The sequence below is a fragment of the Mandrillus leucophaeus genome, unplaced genomic scaffold (genome assembly GCF_000951045.1).
Source record: "Mandrillus leucophaeus isolate KB7577 unplaced genomic scaffold, Mleu.le_1.0 Scaffold58, whole genome shotgun sequence".
NCBI lineage: Eukaryota > Metazoa > Chordata > Mammalia > Primates > Cercopithecidae > Mandrillus > Mandrillus leucophaeus.
In genome coordinates this window covers 1,927,075-1,950,783 of record NW_012106252.1, presented here as the reverse complement: position 1 = coordinate 1,950,783, position 23,709 = coordinate 1,927,075, and the positions used below count along the sequence as shown (strand labels likewise).

At 54.4% G+C, this 23,709-nt stretch overlaps 2 protein-coding genes across 5 annotated transcripts; both read right to left on the bottom strand.

Moving 5' to 3' along the window:
- Nucleotides 1-5,026: 5,026 nt before the first annotated feature.
- On the bottom strand, nt 5,027-9,855 carry KRT13 (keratin 13, type I). Of its 4 annotated transcripts, XM_011998907.1 has the most exons (8): nt 9,090-9,855; nt 7,686-7,768; nt 7,326-7,482; nt 6,967-7,128; nt 6,717-6,842; nt 6,404-6,624; nt 5,760-5,785; nt 5,027-5,405 (listed from the first exon to the last, which is right to left on the bottom strand). In XM_011998907.1, exons 1-8 carry the CDS (start codon nt 9,558-9,560, stop codon nt 5,299-5,301), a joined length of 1,353 nt encoding a protein of 450 aa, XP_011854297.1. In that variant the 5' UTR covers nt 9,561-9,855; the 3' UTR covers nt 5,027-5,298. The 4 variants fall into 4 exon arrangements, with proteins under 4 accessions (XP_011854297.1, XP_011854299.1, XP_011854298.1 ...); XM_011998909.1 differs by lacking the exon at nt 5,760-5,785; XM_011998908.1 differs by lacking the exon at nt 5,760-5,785 and having other exon boundaries at nt 5,027-5,401.
- Nucleotides 9,856-16,171: 6,316 nt separating this feature from the next.
- Nucleotides 16,172-21,814, bottom strand: KRT15 (keratin 15, type I). The gene is made up of 8 exons (XM_011998911.1): nt 20,796-21,814; nt 19,562-19,644; nt 19,283-19,439; nt 18,577-18,738; nt 18,358-18,483; nt 17,945-18,165; nt 17,081-17,106; nt 16,172-16,553 (listed from the first exon to the last, which is right to left on the bottom strand). Exons 1-8 carry the CDS (start codon nt 21,291-21,293, stop codon nt 16,456-16,458), a joined length of 1,371 nt encoding a protein of 456 aa, XP_011854301.1. The 5' UTR covers nt 21,294-21,814; the 3' UTR covers nt 16,172-16,455.
- Nucleotides 21,815-23,709: the final 1,895 nt, after the last annotated feature.

The window sequence follows — 23,709 nt, the reverse complement described above, 5'->3', positions numbered from 1 at the left end:
CAAACTGGTCTGAGATCCTTGGATGAAAGAAGCCACAGTCATTATGACTGTTCATAAAAAGGGATACCAGTTCTTGGCCAAGTCCCCCAAATACCCACCCCCAACAGGTACCTGTGCAAGTCTCAGCAACACCTGCCACCTGCTTATTTTCTCTCAAACTCTGCAAGAGGATGGAGGGTGTGAAGTGTGTCCAGCTCTTTTGGAGCCCCCAGAGGAGCTGCTCAAAGGGACACAAACCACATATTCTGCTCCGCTCCAGCCACCAATAGTCCCAGGGGCACCATCCAAAAGAGGGCAGGTCCCTGGGCAGCCCCTCAGATGCCCTGACCCAGGCAGGGAGGAAGGAAGGGCCCCCACAGCTGACTAAGAAAAGCTGGAAGTGGCCAGGCACAGTGGCTCACGTCTGTAATCCCAGCAGTCTGAGAGGCTGAGGCAGGTGGATCACCTGAAGTCAGGAGTTCGAGACCAGCCTGGCCAACATGGTGAAACCCTGTCTCTAGTAAAAATACAAAAATTAGCTGAGCATGGTGGCGCACGTCTGTAATCCCAGCTACTTGGGAGACTGAGGCAGGAGAATTGCTTGAATCCAGGAGGCAGAGGTTGCAGTGAGCAGAGATCATGCCACTGCACTCCAGCCTGGGTGACAGAGCAAAACTCCGTCAAAAAAAAAAAAAAAAGCTGGAAAAGTCCATCACACCCATCGCCCTGTACCGCCTGCTATGACTTCGCTTCCTAATCCTCCCCTAGGACTTCCCTTGGCTGGGACTCAGGATCTACTATGGATCCACAAAGCTATCACCCAACACAGAGGGGGAATAGGCACCAAGGGGGTCTCAGGCCTAGAACATGCCTGCAGCCACAGCCTGCTTGTCAAGGGCCCAGCTGGGGCCCCATGTTGAGACCAGGCCCGGCCAGGACTGGGTCTAGGGTCCAGCCCCTCCACCCTGTGTCCCAGCACATGGCCATCGAGGCACTGACCTGCTTTCTGGGGTGAGCCTGCCCCCTGCAGGGCCCGGGCAGGACAGCCACCGCATTGAGGAGGGCAGCAACCTGGCTCATTCCCCAGGGTGGAGCCTGGAAGAGAGGGAGGTGCCTGCTGCTCAGGGTGAGGAGGAAGTGGCTGAAATGCCAGGAGTCACAGAACAGCGCCATGTCTCTCCACCTGTGTGGGCCACCCTCTGCCCTCCTCCCTCCAGTGCCTGACCAGGCTCTGAGGCGCCAAGACACCCCAGGAATATCACAGGCTTGATTCCTTCATCCCCTAGGCTTTGGGATCTGGGAGAGAGCCTCGCTTCTCCCCCTAGATTCCTGGAGCTGAATGCTTGACCCTTGGCAAAGGACTAGCCCCAGTCTTGGAAAGCACATTGGAACCACAGGTCCCAGCTCTCCCGCTGGGCAGGTCTTTGACCCTGTCCAGACCTCAGTCTTTCCATGTGTAAAATGGGCACAGCTGCGCCAATTCATGGGATTGCTGTAAAGATGAAATGAAAGAAAGGATGAGAATAAAGGATATGCTACTGTGTCCCCCTTTCCATTATCTCTTTCATTCCAGCATCTGTTGTGCTGACATGGCCTCATTCACAAACAATCACTGGTATGGAGATTAGCCAGGTGCCATTGCAAAGGGGCTGTTTCCTCATAGCCACAGCCCTGGGAAGCATCAGTGTGAGACTGGCATGGGCGTGGCACATAGGTCAACCCTGGGAAGGTCAACCCAGCAGGCCTGATAAATCTGCCCTCATTTGAATGGCCGCCCCACACCTGATAAAGAGTTGAGTCCCAGGGAGAATGAAGTGGATTCACCACCCACCACCTCTCCCAGCCTTCTGACCATAGAGCCAAGATGATCACCTTCTATTCCCAACTCGGGAAGGCTCCTGTGGTAGCTTTGGCAGAAACACCTGCTCTTGGCCTGCCCTCTGAGCTTCTCCGGGATTCCTGATGGAGCCACAGAGGTCCCCAGATGGGGCCCAGCTTCTCAGTGTCCTCCCTGGGGTCTGGGTGAAAGGCTCTCAGGCCAGAGTCCCCACTGGGCCTAGAGTGCAGCTCATGTCACTGCTCCCATGGGTAACTACCCTCACTCCCACCATGTTCTGCAAAACTAGCTCAGAGAATGAGAGGGCTGCCCCTAAATAGCCTTGCCCAGGGTCTGAGGAAGAGAGGCTGCTCCAGGCCCTGTAAGCCCTGGGATCTGGACCCCATGGTGCCTTGGAGCAGCCAGGGTAGTTCAGCGTTGAGACCCCAGGCCCCTTTCTCAGTCTAGGGTAGGGGCTCCTGTGCCCTCTGTACAATGCTTACTAACAACTTTCATTTCCCATGGCTTGTATCTATTTATTCCCTCATTTCTCCATTCAGCCCTTATAACAGTCTAGGTATGAGGATGAGACTGACAATGAAATCGGCCCTACCCAGAAGGAACGCATAGCTTAGAAAAGAGAACCAGAAAGATCATGACCAGAGGTATCTTGTTTACTGAGCACTTACTGTGCACTAGTGACTGTTCTGAGCACTTGGACTTTAATTAACCTATGAGGAAGGAAGACTTAGCAGATGAGGAAGTGAGGCCAGGAAGGTTGAGTAACTTGCCCAGGATTACAAATGCAAATTAGGCCCCTGTGGCTCTAGGCTCCATGAACACTGCACTCCAGTCATTGCTGACAGCACAGGGTCTTGCTGGGATCAGTGGGGAAGACCAGAGAAGACCTAGAGCAAACGATGAAACCTGAGCAGAGTTGTGAAGATTGTGACAGTTCATTGGGGTGGGTGTCTCCTCCTACCTTCCTGTTAACCCATGGACTCCTTGAAGACAGAGGCTTCCTTTCATCTGCCTCTCTTTCTCCGGGACCCCATACAGTGCCTGGTATACAGCTGTCACTCAATAGATAGCTGCTGACCAAATAGGTTACAAAAAACGTTAAAAGGTGCCGGGAGCAAGGGCATGTCCTGTTTCTCTTTGACGCCTTAGCTCCTGGCGCCGTTCCAGGCACGTGAACTTGAGCGGAGCCCCACCTTGGTCTGTCGTGCAGGTGGCGGGGTCTGGGGTGGGATTTGGAATGGTGGAGGGTGGACACCTTTCTGCTGGTTTAGCAAGCTGTGCCAGGCATGTCTGAGCAACCGCTGTGTGAATAAGACAACTGCGTGCAGCCCATACCCAGGCTTGAGGTGGGGGAAGAGAAGGAAGACAAGGAAGGGGGAGAATAAACCACACAGGGAGCAGCAGAGGGGAGGGGAGGGAATATGAGGACGGTGCCAGAGGAAGGGGGCAGATGGCCAGGGTGCTGGAACTCCATCTACCCTCTGCCTTAAGCCCCATGACAAAAATCAAATGGCACTGGAGGGGCATTTCCCCAGTTTGTTCATTCATCTCTGCCTTTCATCAGCCCTGACGGAGCCCACCTGCACTCCGTTGGATGACAGACCCCCCTTTGAGGAAGGCACAGCCCTGCCCCTTAGAGCACACTGTCAGTGCTAGGACAGATGGGCGCACACATGTGAACACCCAACTGTGCCCCACCTCAGCCAGGTGCTGCAGAGGAGGGGGTGTCCATCTCGTCTGAATTTTGAATAAAAGTTGGTAGTCTCCAATAAAACCAAGACAGGAGTGTGGAGAGAAAGGAGAGAGGAAGGCTGGGTCAGATGGAGGTCTCTCGTTGAACAAAACCCCCAGGGTACCCAGCCATCTGCCTGCTTCCTCGAGGGCAGTTTGGGGTGGCAGGAATTTGAGGTGGGTAAGGGAGGCTAGTGTAGGAGCCAGAGCTGGGGAGAGGCCAGAAGAAGCTGCACCACCAGGACCGGGAGGTGGGCGAGGAGTCTAGGCTTTCCTCAGTGACCAGCAGGGAGCAGCTGGGGTGTCTCTAAGCTGAGAAGACGACTCAGTTTCCAGTAATCGCCCCCGCTGGAGTGTGGAGCATGGAGGCAGGGAGGCCAGCAAGGAGGCTGTGCCCACATGCCCATAGTTAGGACGAGAAAGGACGTTATGACAAATACAGTGTCCATGGGAAGCCTTGTGAAGGGGGTGAGGGAGAGAGACAAGGCCAGGATCCAGGCTCCTGGCTCAGCTTTTCAGGTTCTCCAGGATAAAGGGCAAGGAAGGACCAGATCCAGGAGGATGATGGGCGCTCTTTTGCATGGGTGGATTGAAGGAGGTGATGTCCGGCTCACAGTTGGCAATGGGAGTCTGAGACTGGGAGGGACCTCAGCGGAGATTCAAGTTTGGGCGTTATCAGAACATATGGGCAACTGTAACCATGGGCATGTCCTGGATGACCCACAGGGACAGTGAAGAGGAAAAAGAGAAGAACACCCACACCAGAATCCAGGGGTGAGTCAACGTGTAAGGAGTGAGCAGAGCAAGAGGAGGCTGCAAATCAGAGCAGGGGCAACTAGAGGGTCAGGAGTAGATCGGGGAGTGCAGAGAGAAGGGGCCAGGTTAGTGCAGCGGCCGGCCAGGGAGCTGGTCCCAGGAGTGGCTGGGAGTGGCAGGACCTAGCGGTGGGCCAGGGAGGACATTAGGAGTGGATGCCTCAAGCCAACGGGGAGCCATTTGCCTGAGAAGAAACACGCTCTGCAGGAAGCAGGGAGGCAGCAGGTGGGGCCTGGGCCTCCTTCTCCCCAGATCACCCCTTCACTGGCCCCTTGCAGCCTGCCCCAGAGGCCTCTGTACTTGACGCCCACGTTTCCCCCACCCTTGACTCCACTATCAGCGCATCGCTGCCGTTCTCACTGAACATCCTCATCTGCCAGGCTGTTGAACTGGCTCACGTGCCCCTGCGCTGCCTCTGGTGTGTTCCATCTGTCCATGTCTGCTGGACACCATCGTCTGTGAGCTGCCTGTGTCCTCTGTTTGCTGTTGTTGTGCCTGTGTGCTCAGGTGGCCCATGGGCCTGTGTCTGTTCTTCCTAGATAGAAAGCTCCCTAGGCCGGTCCTTGTCTGGATTAGCTGCTCCACCCAGCTGTGTCCCCCTCACCCCCTAAACCAGGGCCCTAGTAGGGGCCACCTCAGAAACCAGGCCAGAATCAAAAATACGTTTGCAGAAAGGCAGGAAACTTTATTGAATTATTGTTTCTTTGGGGTAGAGAAGTTGAGAAACCAAAGAGTATCCAGGTCACAGAGGAGAGAGATCCAATGGGAAGAGAAGAGCACAGAGGGCCCATCCTCAGGAGACAGTCGGGATGTGGGGTCCTGAAAGCAGAGGGATTGAGGCTTGGGTGCAGCAGCCCCTCCCCTCTCCTGCAGGGAACTGCCAGCTCTCTCCTCCTCTGGGTGCTGAAGACAGAGGGAGGGGACGCCAGGCAGATTTAAGGCCTACGGACGTCAGAAGTGCGGCGGCCAGAGGCATTAGAGGTGGTGGTAACAGAGACACTGGAAGCTGTGGTAACAGAGGTGCTTCGGGGGCTGACGCTTCCTGGGAAACGGGAGACAAAACACGCTCAGGCTGGAGGAGACCCACCTCAGGCCAGGGCAGGACCCCCCAGGAGGGCTCGCAAACTCCTCATTAGTCAGGTGGTTCATGGATGGGGACTCTATCGTCCCCAAAGATGGCTCTTGCCAAGACAGCCCAATAGCTCTATGGGGCAGAGCCATCAATTTCAAAAGGAAAATCAATGAGCAAATGACCACTTCCACCCCAGCTCTCCACCCCCCTACACTGGAGAGCCCAGCACTGGCTCCCTCCCTCCCCGCCAGCTCCCACCCCCATTGGGGCAGTGAACAGGAGCCTAACTCCGCCTCCCCCCACTCCATGGGGCTGTTCCCTTACCTGCTGAGGAAGGGATACCAGTCATCCTGGGAGAAAGGAGAGAGGTGGCCATGAGCAGAGGGTAACTGAGGGCAGGTGCCTACCTGTTCCTCTGGGGGAGTGCCTCGGCTTGTCACTTGGAGCCCCTGGGCTAGACTCTAGTGCCTCCTAGCTGTGCCCCCAGCTCAAGAGGCAGCAGCATCAGGTGCCTGTCTGTCTTGCCTGTCTATCTGTCTGTCCGAGAGGTCTCAAGGGGAGATATTATTAGCCACAAGATTCAGGGTGTTCGTCCTCCCTCTGAATCGCCCAAACCCACAACCCTCCACCTGAGCCCTGAGCCCACAAGGTGGCTTGATCTCTGCTAAGGGTCTAAAGGCTGCTAAAGCACCATAGTAATAGCTTTGTTCAGCTGAGCTGAATCCAAGCTCATATTTTTCCAATATCAGATGTTCCCTCCACGGTCTCTATTCCCTCCAGTCGAACTCAGAGGCCAGAATTCGAAAGTTTAAAGGTGTTAACCTTGCAGCCTACCAAGGAAATGTCCCGTAAACTCAGTGAGGGGTCTCCTCTCTGACATGAGGGGGTAGATCTCTAAGGCGCTGCCTGCTCTGACACCCAAGGGTCCTGCAGTCACTATCCTAAGAAAGAGGCTGGAGAGGACCTACTTGGCGTCCTGGTCCTCGAGCAGGCTGCGGTAGGTGGCGATCTCCTGCTCCAGCCGCGTCTTGATGTCCAGCAGCATCTTGTACTCCTGGTTCTGGCACTCCATCTCGCTGCGGAGCTCGCTCAGCTGGGCCTCAATGCTGCTGATGAGCCCCTGGATCTGCTGCAGCTGCAGGGCGTAGCGGCACTCCGTCTCCGCCACCGTGTTCTCCAGCCCGGCTTTCTGGTGGAGTGACAGAGAAGAAGTTACAGGGGGAGCCAGGCCAGAGAGAAACCTAGAGGTGATGGCCACCGGGCAGGAGGCCGCAGGCATACCATGCTCAGCTGGGACTGCAACTCAATCTCCAGGCCCTGGAGCGTGCGCCTGAGCTCCGTGATCTCTGTCTTGCTGGTCTGAATCATGGCAGTGTTGGTAGACACCTCCTTGTTCAGCTCTGCACTCTGAAATGCAAGCAGGAAGAAGGTGATAGGGAAGCTCAGCTCAAGCAGCCTGACCAAGAGGCTGTGTCCGCCCGGCTCCCCGGCTATATGGGATAAGGCTATGTGGGGTGGGAAGGCTGGGTACCTTGGCGTGGAACCATTCCTCAGCATCCCGGCGGTTCCTCTCCGCCATGGCCTCGTACTGCGCCCGCATCTCCGCCAGCACGCGGGTCAGGTCAATGCCCGGGGTGGCGTCCATCTCCACGTTGACCTGGCCGACCACCTGGTTGCTGAATTCCTTCATCTCCTGTGGGGATGGGAAAGGAAGATGTGTGAGGCTCCACATCCTCCCTCTCCTCCCTCTCCTTGGCTCTGAGTGCTGGCAGAGTGTTCTGGAAAGTGTTTCCAGGTCCTACAGTGGAGGACTGTGTCCAGCTGCAGGGGAGGGCTCCTCCTTCTGACTGGAGGTGGCTCAGCCCAGGGCAGCCTGCAATCCCCGCTCACCTCCTCGTGGTTCTTCTTCATGTAGGCCAGCTCCTCATTCAGGCTCTCGATCTGCATCTCCAGGTCGGTCTTAGACAGGGTGAGCTCATCCAGCACCCGGCGCAGGCCGTTGATGTCAGCCTCCACGCTCTGGCGCAGGGTCAGCTCGTTCTCATACCTAAAATAGTAAAAAAAAAAAAAAAAAAGATGTTTTTTGGAAAAGCACGACATAAATGATACGAGACACTCCCCCCACCCCTGCACCGGACTCCAATACTTTAGACCTTCACTCCTGGGATGCTCCAATGTCATTGGTCAGATGGGCTTTTGTCTAAGCTAAGAGACTCCTGGGAAAGGAGAAGGAGGGAAAAAAAAACTCACTTGAGCCTGAAGTCATCCGCAGCCAGCCTGGCATTGTCAATCTCCAGGATGACCCGGTTGTTTTCAATAGTGGCGGTCAGGATCTACAAAATGCAGAAGAAAGTTACCTCTAGGGCATGGGTGTCCAGTCTGTTGGCTTCCCTGGGCCACATTGGAAGAAGAAGAATTGTCTTGGGCCACACTTAAAATACGCTAACATTAACAATAGCTGATGGGCTAAAAAGAAATTGGCAGAAAAACCTCATAATGTTTTAAGAAAGCTTACAAATTTGTTTTAGGCCTCAGTCAAAGCCGTCCTGGGCCACATGCAGCCCACTGGCCGCAGGTTAGACAAGCTTACTCTAGGGGGGTCCATGTGCTTGAGGAGGTGGCCTGGGAAAACATGGGCAGGACCTGGTTCCCATGGGGCTCTGCCTCTAAACTGTCCTGTGAGCTGGGACAAAGCATCTCCTTCTGGGCCTCCATTGCTCTTCTGTAAAGTGAGGGGTGGGGCTGTATCCCCTTCAGTCGTTTCTATCACTTTAATATTCCATGTCTGAGCACCCTGGGGAAGACGCAGGGAGTGCATTTCTGAAGAACGACCTGCTGAGAACATCTTTGGTTCATCATGTCTCAGCAGCCTCAGACTAGCACCTTCCCTAGGCCACTGTCTTGAGATCCCTCCCCTGAAAGTCAGGAGGGACTCGGTTTGGTGCCACGTATCTCACAATCACTTTGCTGGAGCTGACCTCCCAGCTGAGTGGTGGGGAAATCCAACAAATATTCCCATCCGTTTGAATTTATTGTCTAAACGTTTATATTCCAAAGCACTGAAAGCCTACTCCATATGGCCAGGACTCAGCCCAGGCTGGTCGATTTCTGCTCCAATAGGCTGATATCACAGCACAACAGACAGGGCTTGACAAAGGGCACCCAGGCTCAGCACAGACTGAGCCTCTGCCTCTCTCTCCCCCACCTTGGCCATCGCCAGTTGAGAATACCAGTTTGAATGGGACCCTACAAAGTAAACAGTTATTCCCAGGGCAATGAATGAACATGTCTCTCTTTCTCTATTGATTTCCCGCATTCTTAGTGGCTTTTAAACCTGTCATGTTTCCAGATAACTCAGTAGGTTAGGATTATAGAGATCGACTCATGAATAACATAACTGTCTGGAAAGCAGTAGAAAAACTGACATGAGTAATAACAATCATAAAAATGAATAATGAGAGAAAACGCGTTTGGGGAGCTGTGGCATGAGAAAGTCCATCAGAGATAGAGACTCTCGGTAGTAAAAGAGGAGGCTTTTCCCCTGCAAGAAGGATGTGAATTCTATCCACACCTGGTCCCCCACAACACTGTGTTTCTTGGCCTTGGAGGCTCTGCCCTGCATGGAGGACCCCTCCTCAGCTTCCAAGGGCTCACCTTGTCCCGCAGCTCTTCAATGGTCTTGTGGTAGGGGCTGTAGTCCCGCTCAGGGCTAGCTGGGCTCTGCTTCAGGTGCCAGTCACGGATCTTCACCTCCAGGTCGGCGTTGGCCTCCTCCAGGGCGCGCACCTTCTCCAGGTAGGAAGCCAGGCGGTCGTTGAGGTTCTGCATGGTGATCTTCTCATTGCCAGTGAGGAGGCCACCATCACAAGCACCAAAATCAACAAAGCCACCAGCATAACCCCCACCAAAGCCACCTCCAAGGCCACCTCCGTAGCCACCTCCAAAGCCACTACCAGCCCCTCCACCAAAGCCACAGGTCACGCCGCCTCCATAGCCTCCAGCTGATCCCCCAGAGACAAACCGAGTTGAACAGCTAGAGACACTGCGGCCTCCTCCCAGCTGGCAAGAGCCACCCCCAAAACCACCTCCATAGCTGGCGGAGGAGCTCTGCAGGCGGAGGCTCATGGTGAGAGCAGGATTGAGAGCAGGTGCAGACAGAAGCTTGCTTGGCCTGGGCTGAGGACTGTGGCTCTTCCCCGGAGTGGACACCTTTTATACACCTCCACGGGGGCTGGATATCGTCTCTCCTCCCTTCCCCACCCTCTGACTTGGTGCCAACTACACTTCTGTTTCCCACAAGCTTAGTTATCTCTGCTCTCTCCAGGGTGGGTTGTGCCTTTTGGGGATGGCTTTTTTTAAATCCTTAACAAAAGGAATGATTCAGAGGGGACAGCATTCTGCCTGAGACTGCCCTTTTGACAAGTGAATTCTGTTTCACCTCCACTTAAGGAGTTCACTCTGCAGGCTCGGAGCCCCACCCAGTATTAGAACGGGACCTGAGATGCAGAGGCCTGCCAGGAGCTTCTGCAAGGAAAGTGGTGGCTGCAGAGTGGCTCTGTGCTTTCCAAGATCACGGTAGCCCTCGACCTCCCTTTTTTCTATACCTAAAACTTCTGACTGGGATGTCCTGGGTTCTTCTTAGGACTTCATCTACTCCAGGGGCCCCAGCAACTCTGATGACAAACTTGGCTTGGTCCAATAGAATCAACTGCCTTGAAAGTATTTAGACTGATAAAGTATTTAGACTGCCTTGAAAGTATTTAGACTGATACCTCCCAGGCCATCAGAAAAAGTCACAGTGACAGAGGGATCTTAGGGGCTGTCAGACACAGCTGTGGAAACTCAGGCGGGGAAAGAGGAAGTGGCCCTGTGCATTATCATAGCGAATATTCTCAGAGCCCTCACCATAGGCAGGAACCAGGTGAAGTTACTTTATACTCGTCGTCTCATTTAACCTTCACAGCAGCCCCAGGAGGAGGGCCCTACTATTGCCCCCATTTACACATGAGGAAAATGAACCTTAAGGGCAGAATCAGGACTGAAATCCAAGTCTGGTTCTGTCTGACACTAAGGCACATTTTTTTTAGGTACATTTTTCATACAGTAAAATGTATAGATCACGTGTCCAGCTTGATGTCATGCATGGGTATGCACTACCTGTGTAAACACCACCCAGGACATTCCCAGCGTTCCATAAATGTCCTTGTGCCTTTTCCCAGTCAATTACCTGACTCCACACCCCTGATGTAACCACTCTTCCAGCTTCTGTCCCCATAGACAAGTTCAGAGGTCCTTAGCTAGAGGCTGCTTTGCTCCCCAGAGGACGTTTGACAATGTCTAGGAACATTTTGGTTGTCACAACTTGGGGGTACTACTGATAGCTAAAGACCAGGGATGCTGCTAAACATATTATAAGATGCAAGACAGTCCCCACAGCAAAGAATTATCAGACCCAAAATATCAATAGTGTTGAGGTTGAGATGCCCTGGGTCGGTCTGGCCCTCAGGTTGAATCACTCCATGACACTAACTGCTTTAGGGCACAGCCATGTCCAGGAAGATGGCCCTGTAATAACGTGAGCAGGGTCCTTTCTAGTACGCCAGTCATATGAGGTCTGTCCCAACCTGTGAGTGTTTGATCAAGAGGCCACATAAGAGGATGTGACACAGGACCTAGGACCAGGGTCTCTGCTTAGGATCCTGAGATGTGGCTGAGAAACTCAGGGACTATGTAAGAACCCTGCCAGAGGCAGCTTCCCCGTTCAGGCTGGGAGGAAAGGACCTCAGATGGCATCTGCGAGGCCAGGCTAGAAGGCCCTCCATTCCAGGGCTGACAGTGGAGGACTCTGAACTCAGACTCCCAGGCCCCACTCACCAAGGGGCCAAGGTTGCTGTGGATGGCATCTTGGGATCAGCTTTCTGGCCCACAGCAGCCACAACGGTCTGGATGATACCAGGCCAGGGGCTGGGTGGGGTGGCACAGGCATGAGGTTCTCCTGGAACCCCCTTCACTGATTCAGCAAGACCAGAAAGGAGAAATCTGAGTCAGGGCTTTCTGGGCCTTTGTTTTCTGGGGGAGAGAAGTGGGCCTGTGCTTCCCACAGGGTTATCAGCAGGGACAGAGTCAGGGTGCGTGGCCAGTGTTCTAACAGCCTGGCAAGGCGGGGGATTCGGGCTGACCCCTGACCCTGCCCAGCCCTCCTGCCCAAGCTGATGGCTCAGCTCTCTCTCTGAAAAGGGGTGATTCAGCCCAAAGCAGGAGCTCTTGCTCTCTCGGTAGAGGATCAAAACTGACAAGAGGGTGATTAATGGAACCTGCCAGGCCTGGGGTAACAATGCCCCAAACCTCCCAGGGCTGACAAGCAGGTTCAGGCCAACGCCTCTTAGAGTAACAATGCCACAGATCCTCCAAAGCCCCAGCAACACAAACACGGAGTGGCCCATGACATTCTTCCCTGCCTGCTTAGCGGGGACTTGTAATGCCCTGACACAGGACTGCCTTCCTCCAACCCGCAGTGAATCCCAGCTGATGGCCTGATGGAGCGGCCTGCCTGCTGTCTGTTCCTGGTCTGAGCTCCAAAGCTTGGGGGCCCGTAGGAGTGCTCATTCAGCACAAAACTGTTGTAGGAACGTTCTCATCCAACCCCCTCATGTCACCTGTGTGGAAACTGAGGCCCAGAATGCCAAGGCCCAGAATGCTGAGGTTCAGGAATAAGGGGGGAAAAATGCATGAATTTCCAGCCGCACCACCAGCCCATCGTGGGCCTTACATTGAAATGATTTCTAAGTTTCCTTCAGCAAGTCGCCTTTCTGAGTCTCTGACTCTCAAAGATTTGTCCACAGTCATTAGATTGTTTATCTGCGGAGGTGAGGCTTCAACCCTGTCACTCAGATTCTAATCTGGAATTCCTTGCTTGGATCAGGCACCTCTCTCCTTGGACTTCAAGGGACCCAGAATCCAGGACGACTGACCAACCTCAAAAAGGGTTTCAAGTCTCCTCCACAGGGAAGAGGCCTCTCTTGAAAGGCAACCCCTCCCCAGAGAGTCACCCCAGGCCCTCTGGGCAGCTCCCACTCCTCAGAGATGCCTGCTTGGCACAGCACCACTCAGAAGTCTTTCAAGGCTACAGCTCAATGCCTTAGGCTCTTCCATTTCTACAGCACCCAGCTTTTTAAAATCCTTTTTACACCACCACTGGTTTCTCAGATACCCAGTGAGCTCAGCAAGGGCTTTGGACAAGGTAGACCTGAGTTTCAATCCTCCATCCGCCACCGACTCGCTGTGTAATCTTGGGAAAGTCACTCAACCTCTCAAGGCCTCAGTAGTCACCACTGAAAAATGGGTACTGGATGAGTTAATATTCCAGGTTCCTCAAAGACCTGAGACACGGGAGGTGCTGGGCAGGCGGGAGGTTGCTACTGCCTCCCTTTTACAAATGAGGAAATGCAAGGTTAGCATTGCTCAGTGACCTGTCAGGATTCCTCTGAGCCTCCACCCGGCAGGGACACATTACTTTGCCTCCCTTCTCTTTCTGGTCCCTACAGCCAGCATGGCGCCCACAGCAAGCAGGCAAATGGGAGGAGGTGAATTTCCTAGTTTATTTCTCCCACTCCATATCAGGTTCCCTGAGGATGGGACCTTTGCTGAATATACCTGCAAATCCTGCTCGTGGCACAGGAAAGCTCAGGATAAATGTCTGAGATGCCGTTTCAGGGATATTTTGTCCCCTGGCTTTAGGTGAGGATTGGCAAAGGTGAGTGGTATCCAGTGGGGTCACCCCAGCTCCAATTCAGGAGAACCACAGGTAGTAATAGAAAAAAAAAATTGCAGGAGAAAAGCTGTCTGCTCCTTATTTCCCCTGTGCTGCCAGCTGTCCATGGAGGGACAGGTGGCCAGGTGGTCACCAGGTGGGCACATGCCCAGCATACTGATGAATGTCTAAGGCGGGAAAAAGCAAAGGAGAAGCAAGTTCACGCATTAAACGAATATTTATTTAGCACTCGCACTGAGAATTCAGCAGTGAAGACACCGAACACAGTCCCTGCTGTCACAGGCTCCCTTCTGAGGTCCCAGGACACAGATCATCTCATAGAGACCCTCAGGATCATCTTGTCCAGCCAGACTCCCAGTTGAAAAATGGGGAAACTGAAACCCAGAGAGAGGCAGGGGCCAGCCGCAGTCCTCCGGGTGATAGCGGCAAGCAAGTCTTACGCCTGGTCTAGGAAGCCCAGCCTGAGCAGAGGACACACCCAAGGCCCTAATCTCTGGTCGGAAAGCAGCCATCTCTCTGTGGGAAGAAGGGAGGGGCATCGCCCACTGCCTGCTTCTCTGATTGGCTGGAAACCAAGCCTGACCTCAGCCCAGGGCAGTCAGAAGGTGCACCCTTTCTGCCCAGAGACTACTTAAAGGCTCAGCAGGGCATGAGCCATCCCTGGATGCGGGTGTCTCACTCCAGGGTCAGGCTGGGGATGAGACTTGGCAAGTTCCAAGGATTTCTCTGACAGCCCCTCCAGGCATCCCAGGAAAGCAGAAATAGGTACTTCAGGGAGATAGGAGATTTTCCTCCTACCCCCAAGCCAGAGTCTGGCCCAGAGAGAAGGCACGCTGGACGCAGCCCATAGGCGAAGTCACCTTGCCTCTCTGCACCTTTCACAGAGGTTGTTAGTTTTGGAAACTAAAGGCTGAGAAAACCCTTTGCCGGCTGCTTGGAAGGCCTGAGACCTCTTGACAGAGGCCTGAAGGCCAGTGAGGCAGAAGCAGCAACCAGGCCACCAGCTTCCACTGCCAGGGACCGAAGAGAGGTGGGAAGGAGACTGAGTGTTCCCAGGACGTGGGGGATCTGGCAGCTACTGGTTTGGGTGTCCGGGTGAACTTAAACCACAGCATGAGAGACTATGGTTAGGCGTGAGGACAATCTTTCTGACGTTAATGACTGTATGGCATTTGGCATGCTGCCCGCAGAGGTTAAGAAATGGGTTTCTGTCGGGTGCAGCAGTTCACTCCTATAATCCCAGCTACTCGGGAGGCTGAGGTAGGAGGATCACTTGAGGCCAGGAGCTGAGACCAGCCTGGGCAACAGAGCGAGACTTGGCCTCTTAAAAAAAAAAAAGACAGGTTTTAGATTTTTAGTTAGCATACCTCTTAAGAAGAGTGTTACAGCTTCTGCCACCTCATGACTTAAAGGGCAAAGCCAGGGTCTGGAATCAGAGTGACCAGTCCCAGACCCAGATTCACCATTTCCTGGCTTGTGACCTCATTCAGGTTACTAAACTTCTCCAGGCCTCAGTTTCCTCTTCTGAAACTGACGCTGAAGACTGATACTAACTTAAAGAGCTGTTTTAAGAGTTAATGAGATGCCATCCCAGAAAGCCCAACCCAGGGCCTGACATATCATAGACACTCGCTAAATTCCGTTTCCTTCCTCCAGCCCCAGGGAAGTCTGGCCTGTGTGTGTTCTCAGGAGGCACATTCTTAATTAAATCTCCCCTGGAAAGAGCAGGCACCACTTTATCTCCAACCAGGGTTTGTGGGGAAGGGGCTTTGCACAACAAGACACATGGGGACCCTCTCAGAGGGCTTGACCCTTCCCCCAAAATATCAGATTCTCCAAAGAACAGAAGCACCTCCAATCTGCTCTTCCCAGTGAGACCGAGAAACCGGTTCTCCCTCCCCACCCCCAATCCTCACCCCAGGGCCTGAGCCAGCCCAGCCTCTGCACCCAGAGTTCTCTGCTTCCTCATTTTCGCCCTCTGTTTGGGATGATAAATCCAAGAGCTCAGAGAGAACAGCCTGAGACCAGAGGCCACAAACAATGTGTGCATGGACGCTACTGCTCTAGCAGGACTGCGGTGGAGTTGCCAGGGATGGGGAGCCGGAGCAGGATTTGGATTAAGGAGGGTAAGAGGGGTTGACGTTGCTTTCAACTTAATCTTGGGAAAATCTAGGAGGGCTTCCTGGAACTGGTGTCTTTCCCTCTGGGCAATATAAGTGCCTTTTGGGAGGAGGCATCAGCTTCAGTGGGGATGGGGGACAGCCTGCAGGGGGATCAAGTTGGGAACTGGTTTGTCCACTCTGGAGGTCAGTTATGCCTGGCTAGAAAGGAGGGGAGATTGGAGCAGCACATGTGGTGAGGGTCAGAAGCAAGGAGCAGGGTCCTGGCAGCAGGCTGTGAGAGGGCCTGGGGTCCTAGAACCAGCCCTGGTCTTGGAATCCTATGGATATAGGCCCAGACCCAGCCCTGCTGCTTATCATCCATCCACAAGGCCCGGGGCAAGTCATTCTTCCCTCTGCCTCTGGTGACCTCATCTCTAAGGTGGAAATAATAAATGCCGACCACCTACAATGGTGAGGATTAAATAAGCCCCCTGGGTGAGTGTGTGTGGCATCATGCCAGTCATGGGGTGGTGAACCAAGGCAATCAATGCAATCAGTCACTTGGTAAATATTCATAATTATAAGATGTGTCGAGTTATGTGCTGGGTACACCAAACTGTTCTTAGGGAACCTTCCCACCTTCACTTCCCTGGTCACCCCATGGTGACCCAGAAGAGCAAATCACCTGAGTAGCACTATGTTTGCCCCAGCCACCAGTGCCCTGGGTACCCAAAAGAATTGTGGCCATGCAGGGAAGAGGCCAAAGTAGGGGGAGATGTCACCACGTGGACCCTGGGTCTCCTCAGAGATCAGAGGCCAACCAGGACCCCATCAACAAAAAAAATGGACATACTACCAAGAGATATTTGCAAAAGGAAAAGTAATTCTTTATTGCATGAACAGACACCATACAAATGAGCTTGTTACACAATGCAGCTGCTTCTGCACCTCCTTGCTCTAAAGAAGGCGGGGAGAGGTAGAGGGGGAACAGAGTGCATGCAAAGCCCTGAAATAAAAGACTGAGGGACCCTTTTGAGCTCTCTGAAGGCGGGGACTGGAGTTTGCATGTTCAGGCCCTCTGGCCAGTCCTCCACTTGGCCTGATGAGAGTGGGGAGTGGCAAGGGATGTTTCTCCTGCAATGGGCACTTAGATTTCTCTCTTGCGGGAAGAAACCACCTTTCCATCCACTGACTCCTCTACGTTGATGCGGAAATTGCTGCTGCTACCGCCACCTCCGGAAGAGGCTAGAGAGAGAAAGAGCAGGCTTTAGAGTGGGGGAACCTCCCCTCTCTCCCAAGGTGGCCAGGACCTTGGCGAGGCTCTGGGAAAACTAGGCAGCAGCCCTGAGAATGGCCACTGGCTAATCCCCCAAGAGCTGCCAGAGATCTGGTGTTGAATTGCTCATCACAGAGACAGGCAGTGGCAATGGCAGGTATGCCCGGCAGGGACAACAATGTCAGGGCTTTTCAAGCTGCACGTGAAGGGGGATGAATTGTGGGCATCTTAGCGGAAGTGTATGAAGATGGGGCCTGGGGAGAGACAGGCCCTGAATGAAGCCTACTCAACCTGGAAGTTTCTCAATAAATCACCAGCCCCAATCTCACCTGGGGCTGACAGGAGGTCCCACCGGGGAAGAGGCATCTAATGGAACGGGAATGTTCCCACCTAATGGGATGTTTGGGCTCTTTCTCCTTCCTCCCTATTCCGAAGGGAGTGGTGGCTTCAACATCTCCCCTCCCCACCCCACACCAGAGGAGTGAAGCCTTCCTACCTTCCCTGATGCCAATGTCAGCCATCCTGAAAGAAAGAAGGAAGCTGATTTAAGCAAAGGGCACAAGCTCAGGTGTCTCTAAGGGAAGCTCATGTAGATGCTATGCAGTCCTCTTCAGACCCTACACCACCGCCACCCACACACCTGACCCCTCTAGGGGTGGGACATCCTGCTAACGCATCCAGGCCTGCTACCCCCAAGTAGACAGAATCTTTTTTGTTGTTTTGTTTTGTTTTGTTTGTTTTTCGGGGGTTTTTTGGTTTTTGGTTTTTTTTGAGACGGAGTCTTGCTCTGTTGCCCAGGCTGGAGTGCAATGGCATGATCTCGGCTCACTAAAACCTCTGCCTCCCATGTTCAAGTGATTCTTGTGCCTCAGCCTCCCCAGTAGCTGGGATTACAGGCACCCGCCACCACACCTGGCTAATTTTTGTATTTTTAGTAGAGACTGGGTTTCACCATATTGGCTATGCTGGTCTCTAACTCCTGACCTCAAGTGATCCACCCACCTCGGACCCCCAAAAGTGCTGGGATTACAGGTGTGAGCCACCGAGCCCTGTTGAGATTGTGAACTACAAGAATACCCATCTATTTCATGCAGAGAATGGAATGAGCACTAGATCTTAACTACCACTAGCCCAGCCTCTATCATTTACAGAAGAAACATGGATCCAGAGAGAGGAAGTGACCTGCCCCAGGTAACAGCCAAGGACCAGAGTGCAGAGTCCAGATCCTCCCTCCTTGCTCAGTTCTCTTTTCACAGTCCCTCAAGGCTGCTTAGGGACACCCTGCCATTCCCTTAGGATGACCCTGCTCCGCAGCCACAAGCAGCCCTCATCACTCCTCCCCCAGTACCCAGGCGCCTACTTGGCATCCTGGCCCTCCAGCAGGCTGCGGTAGGTGGCAATCTCCTGCTCCAGCCGCGTCTTTATGTCAAGCAGCATCTTGTACTCCTGGTTCTGAGCCTCCATCTCGCATCGGAGCTCACTCAGCTGGGCCTCCAGGCCACCGATGAGCCCCTGGATCTGCTGCAGCTGCGTGGCATAGCGGCACTCTGTCTCGGCCAGCGAGTTCTCCAGCCCAGCTTTCTGGAGGAGTGACAGATGCATAGACACATCAGACTAGAAAGGAAGCCACTGAGGGCAAGCAGGGAGGGGGCACTGAATGGAGTTCAGGGAACCACCTCTTGAGGGGGCTTGAGAACTCCAAGGCTTAACTAGCCAAGAAGGGTGGGAGCTTCTACCACCCGAGAGGCTGGGATGGGGTGAGGGTGGCCATACCATGCTGAGCTGGGACTGAAGCTCTATCTCCAGCTCCTGCATCGTGCGTCTCAGGTCTGTGATCTCCGTCTTGCTGGTCTGGATCATTTCTGTGTTGGAGGCCACCTCTTTGTTCAGCTCCTCAGTCTATAGATCATGCACAAGAGAAGTGAGCCCCAGGGCCTCCTCGGAGACTCAGGGAGCTGGGGCAGGCAGGGCAGGGCAGGAGATTAGGCCCACCTTGCTGAAGAACCAGGCCTCAGCATCCCGGCGGTTCTTCTCCGCCATGGCCTCGTACTGCTCCCTCATCTCTGCCAGCACGCGGGTCAGGTCCACGCCCGGTGCTGCGTCCATCTCCACATTGACCTGGCCGGCCAGCTGGCTGCCGAACTCCTTCATCTCCTGCAGGGTGGGAGGGGCCCATTTAGAGACGGAGAGCAGAAGAGAAACCTGAGTCTGGGGTCCCACATGCCAATCCTGGCTCTGCCCCTAACGCACCCCAACCGATGTTCCCCATTGCACATGAAGAGGTTTGGTCACATGGACCCCTCAGCTCTGAGGAGCTCTCTGCTGCTCTAGGTCCTACCAAAGGGAGGACCCCGAGACTGTAGGGCCCTGATGTGAGCTCACAAAGCCAATCAGGAAGTCAGTCATTCGTACTGGCCACCTGGCCTGGCTGTGGGTCTGGGCTACCACAGGTCAGTGCCCCTTCCTCTCCATGAGGACACCTGGTTTTGGGGTTTGGGGGTGTTTCTGAACCACTAAGCCCCAGGCCAACGATGAGGAAGTACCAGCAGCCCCACTCTGCCTCCCACCGACTTAATCTCGCGAAAATCTGGGAGGGCTTCCTGGAGCCGCTGTCTTTCCCTCTGGGCAATTTAAGTGCGTTTTGGGAAGAAGTTCCCCACCTCTCTCGGGTTCAAGGGTGATGGGGGCCAGCTCTCACCTCCTCGTGGTTCTTCTTCAGGTAGGCCAGCTCCTCATTCAGGCCCTCGATCTGCATCTCCAGGTCAGTCTTGGCCAGGGTCAGCTCATCCAGGACTCGGCGCAGGCCGTTGATGTCAGCCTCGACGCTCTGGCGCAGGGCCAGCTCATTCTCATACCTGAGGAGAGAGAGGGAGGCCAAAGAAGGAAGTGGGAGGGGTCTTGGCTGCCTGAGTCAGACCCAGGAGAAGGCCAAGTAAAGTGGGCAACGCAGGAAGAGGAGAGGGAGGGGGGAGCGCACTTGAGCCTGAAGTCGTCTGCAGCCAGCCTGGCGTTGTCGATCTCCAGGATGACCCGGGAGTTGTCGATGGTGGTGGCCATGATCTGCAGGAGACAGAGTTGGTGCCTAGAGGACTCCTCTCTCTCCCTTGCTGCTCTCCACTCTGCACCCAAGGCCAGCCCCTCACTGACAATCACCCCTCTAACACCACCAACAAAAATCTGTAGGGCCTCTGGGGTGGGCAGAGTCCAGCCTCATCTTGAGTGTCCACTTCTGGTTTTGTCCCATACCAGCCTCCTTGAGACACCTGAGGAGTTGCCCTCCTTGTCTGCAGGGCACGAAAGACCAAGGAGGCAGTACTGCCTGTGGGAATTGGTTGCCCAGAAGAGTGGTGGAGTGGGGTGTGGTCAGCTCTGACAATAGCCCTCTCAGAGACACTCCACCAGCCCCCCTGTGGACAGCTCGTGGTCACTGCCTCCTGCACATCTTGGACACAGCCATGGATCTACAGAACATTCCAGCCAGTAGCAACCTGGAGGGCAGCTAAAGAAGGCATTTTACAAATGAGGAACCCAGTCTCAGGAAGTAAAAAGGTGAGTGAGTGGGTGACAGAATGTGTAATGAGTTCTCAGGTCTCCTAAGACCCAACAGTACTTTTGGCACAAAAGACCTCTTTATAGGAAAAGACCAGAGGTTCTAGCATCTGGGACTCATGAGGCTACACTCCAATCCCATTCTTGCCAAAGAGGTAAAGGAATACTTTATGCAGAAGCCTGCAGGGTGCATGAGGTAGGGAAGGCGAGTTGCTCTTTTTTTAATTATTGTTTTTTTCCATTAGATACAGGTTCTCACTCTGTCACCTAGGCCGGAGTGCAGTGGCACAGTCATTAGCTCACTGCAGCCTCTAACTCCTGAACACGAGCAATCCTATCACCTTGGCCCCCCAAAGCACTGGGATTACAGGTGTGAGCTACTGCCCCTGGCTCTTTATAATTGCCCCCACCTGTGCCCCTGTTGGTCCTAACCAGATTCCCAAGACCCCTCCCTTCCTCCCCCAGCACCACCAAGTTGAGAAGATGTGCACTAGCCTCTGCACCTGGACAGCAGGTGCATTCCAAATTTGCTGAGGTTACACACCAGACAGTCGTTGCCTGGGCAGGAAAGGATTTCCTCGAGTCAGCAGTAACACTGACATTAGAGCCACAAACAGGGTACCAGCCACCTGCTCCCCTCTCTTTGACATCTGAGGACTCACCTTGTCCCGGAGCTCTTCAGTGGTCTTGAAGTATTGGCTGTAGTCGCGTTCCGGGCTGGTCGGGGCCTGCTTCTGGTACCAGTCACGGATCTTCACCTCCAGGTCAGCATTGGCCTCTTCTAGGGCACGTACCTTGTCCAGGTAGGAGGCCAGGCGGTCATTGAGGTTCTGCATGGTAATTTTCTCATTGCCAGAGAGGAGACCACCATCGCCACCACCAAAGCCACCACCAAAACCCCCACCAATGCCCCCTCCAAAGCCTCCACCAAAAGCACTACCAGCCCCTCCACCAAAGCCACAGACCCTCATGCCACCCCCGTAGCCCCCTCCTGACCCTGAAGACACAAACCTAGCAGAAGAAGCTGAGATATTTCGGCTTCCACCTCCCCCATAGAGACTACCCCCACCAAAGCCACCTCCCCCAGCCAGAAGGGAACCCCCTCGGGTAGAGCCACCCCCAAAAGTGGAGGAAGAAGTTTGCAGAAATGTGGTGGTCATCGTCAGGTAGCTGGAGCCCGTGAGTTCTCAGCAAACCCAAGAGACGCTGGCAGGAGGTACCAGGCCAGGCTGCACTCTGGGGCTCCTTATATTCCCCTCAGAGGGTGCTGTGGGACCTCGTCTCCTCCCCCAAAGCAAAGCCAACTCCTTCTGCCTTCCTGACAAACACAGCTGCCTGCACACCTTGAGTGGCTCGTGTGAAGTTTTTCTCTTCTATTTTTTTTAATGCAACAAAAGAGATGATTCAGAATTAATAGTGTTTTCCCCCGGGGCACGGTTTTAACACTTGGATTACAGGTTCATCTCTCCATGCCAGAAGAGAGCAGCAGGGAGTGAACTCTCATCACAGCACGGCTACCAAAGCCTCTAGCTGAACTGAGAGCAGCTCAAGCCACTGTGCCCTCAGCTGGACTTCTCCACTGCCCCGAGCCCTGAGCCTCTGCCCAAGGGGACAGCTCCGTGTTCTCGGTTTGGGAGTCCACTTCCTGATCATTACACTGTGTCATCCAACTCAAAACCCTGTGAGTGAGTGAGAGACTGCAGGGCTCAGGGGGAGTGGAGGCCTCTGGGGATGGGAATGCAGGGCCCCTGGGGGCAGTTGGAGGACAGGAGCCAGGGACCTTGAGTAGTGTTCCAGCTGAGGTGACCAGAGGAGCCAGCATCCATCCCTTCCCTGGTGCTGCAGATGGACTCCCCTCCTCCCACCTCTACTCCCCTCCTGCCAGCCTCCAGCCTGTGTCCCTGGCACCCTCACAAAAGCCCAGCAGGCTCGGGGCTGACAAAGGGATGACTGATGATCCCGACACCTGCCAACTGCATAGCGCTGAACCTTTGCTCGCTTCTGGGATGTGTTGGGGCAGACCTCCGCTGATAAGGCTGGGGCAAGTTCCAAGCAGCATGTTGCTGCTTAACAGGGCCAGATTAGCCCCCATTTGTCCTGTCAAGTGCTGGCTGGGGAGGGGCCGCTGCAGAAGGCTCTATGTGCCCGAGTGCTGTGGAAGGGAAGAGATGGGAGATTGGCGGGCAGGCTGGAAGACACTGGAGATCTTGAAGACTGAGGCATCACTTCACAAAGATGGGGAGTTGAACACTCAGGAGAGCCCTTTTCTCTGCCACCGGCTCAGGGACACCTTTCCAGACACACCTGATACCTGTGGGCAGTGCCTCTTGGAGGTGTGGCCCGGCCCTCCAGACCTGGCCCCAGGGCTTACAGAAACTCAGGAAGAGGATTCCTAGCCCAGGTTGCAGCATGGTGAAGTGGACAGGGCTCCGGAGTCCCTCAGGCCTGGGGTTTAAATCCTGGCTCTATCAATCGCCATGGTAAGACTGTGAGGCCCGGGTTCAAATCCTGACTCTACCAATTACCACGGTAAGACTGTGGACATTTACCTTTTTAAGTCTGCATTTCCCTGTGGCAGGGGGCACTCTCAACTCTCACTTCCAGGGAAGCCGTGCAGCCCAACAGTCACCATCCTGCCTCCTCCTGGATCCCCACCCAGGTGCCAGACATGCAGGGGCCAGGGTGCGTGACCAGCACCTGGGCCTGAGTGCCCTCACCAGGAGGGGCTTTGTCATTGGGCATCAGAACATGCCCTGTGAGCCTCAGCATGTTCTTCGGCTCAGCGGCATCGCTCTGCCATAGCCAGCGCCCGTGGGGCAACGCAGGGTGTTCTTAGGTTCTTCTTTTGCTGTAATAGCACAATCCTTTATTTCTACCCTGCACTCTGTGATTCACAAAGGACTTTTGCTTCCATCGCCTCTTCTCATCCTCCCAACAGAGGGTGACCCCCACCCAAGATTCAGAAAGAATGAAATTGAAACTTGGAGAAGTGAAGCAACTTGTGCCAGGTGGCACCACTGGTAAGGGGCAAAGCCAGGACTCAAACAGGTCCTCACACCCTCAACCAAACAGGGCACGGGAAAAAGAGTCCTTCCTGCAGACCCCACATTCCTGCATCTGAGCTGGGCTGGCAAGGGGAACTGCCAGCCAGCAAGGCTGGGGGTGGGTTCCTTCTCGCCCAGCTCCACAGTGAGCCTGGCCTCCAGTGCTGGGCACACACAGTGTGGTATTGTCTCATGGTGGGAGGGTATTGTCTTTTCCTCCGAAAGAAAAATAATCAAACTCAGATCATCCAGAGCTCATTAAAAGTCTCTGCAGACATTGTGGCCCCAGCAATTAACGCAAGAACAATTACTCGCCCATCAGCCCGGGGTGAGGAAGGGCTGGACCCCAGCCAGATCCCCTTCTGCACCTGACTCTCCTCCAGCAGCCCCACGAGGTGGCTTTCCCTACACTCGCAGGCCCGGGCCAGGGGCGGCAGCTCACGCACAAACCCCTGGTTTCAGTCCAAGCTGCTACGGTGGGCTCCAGATCTGGGTGGAGCCCGGGTCCTCCTCATTAGCCCAGGTGGGATGG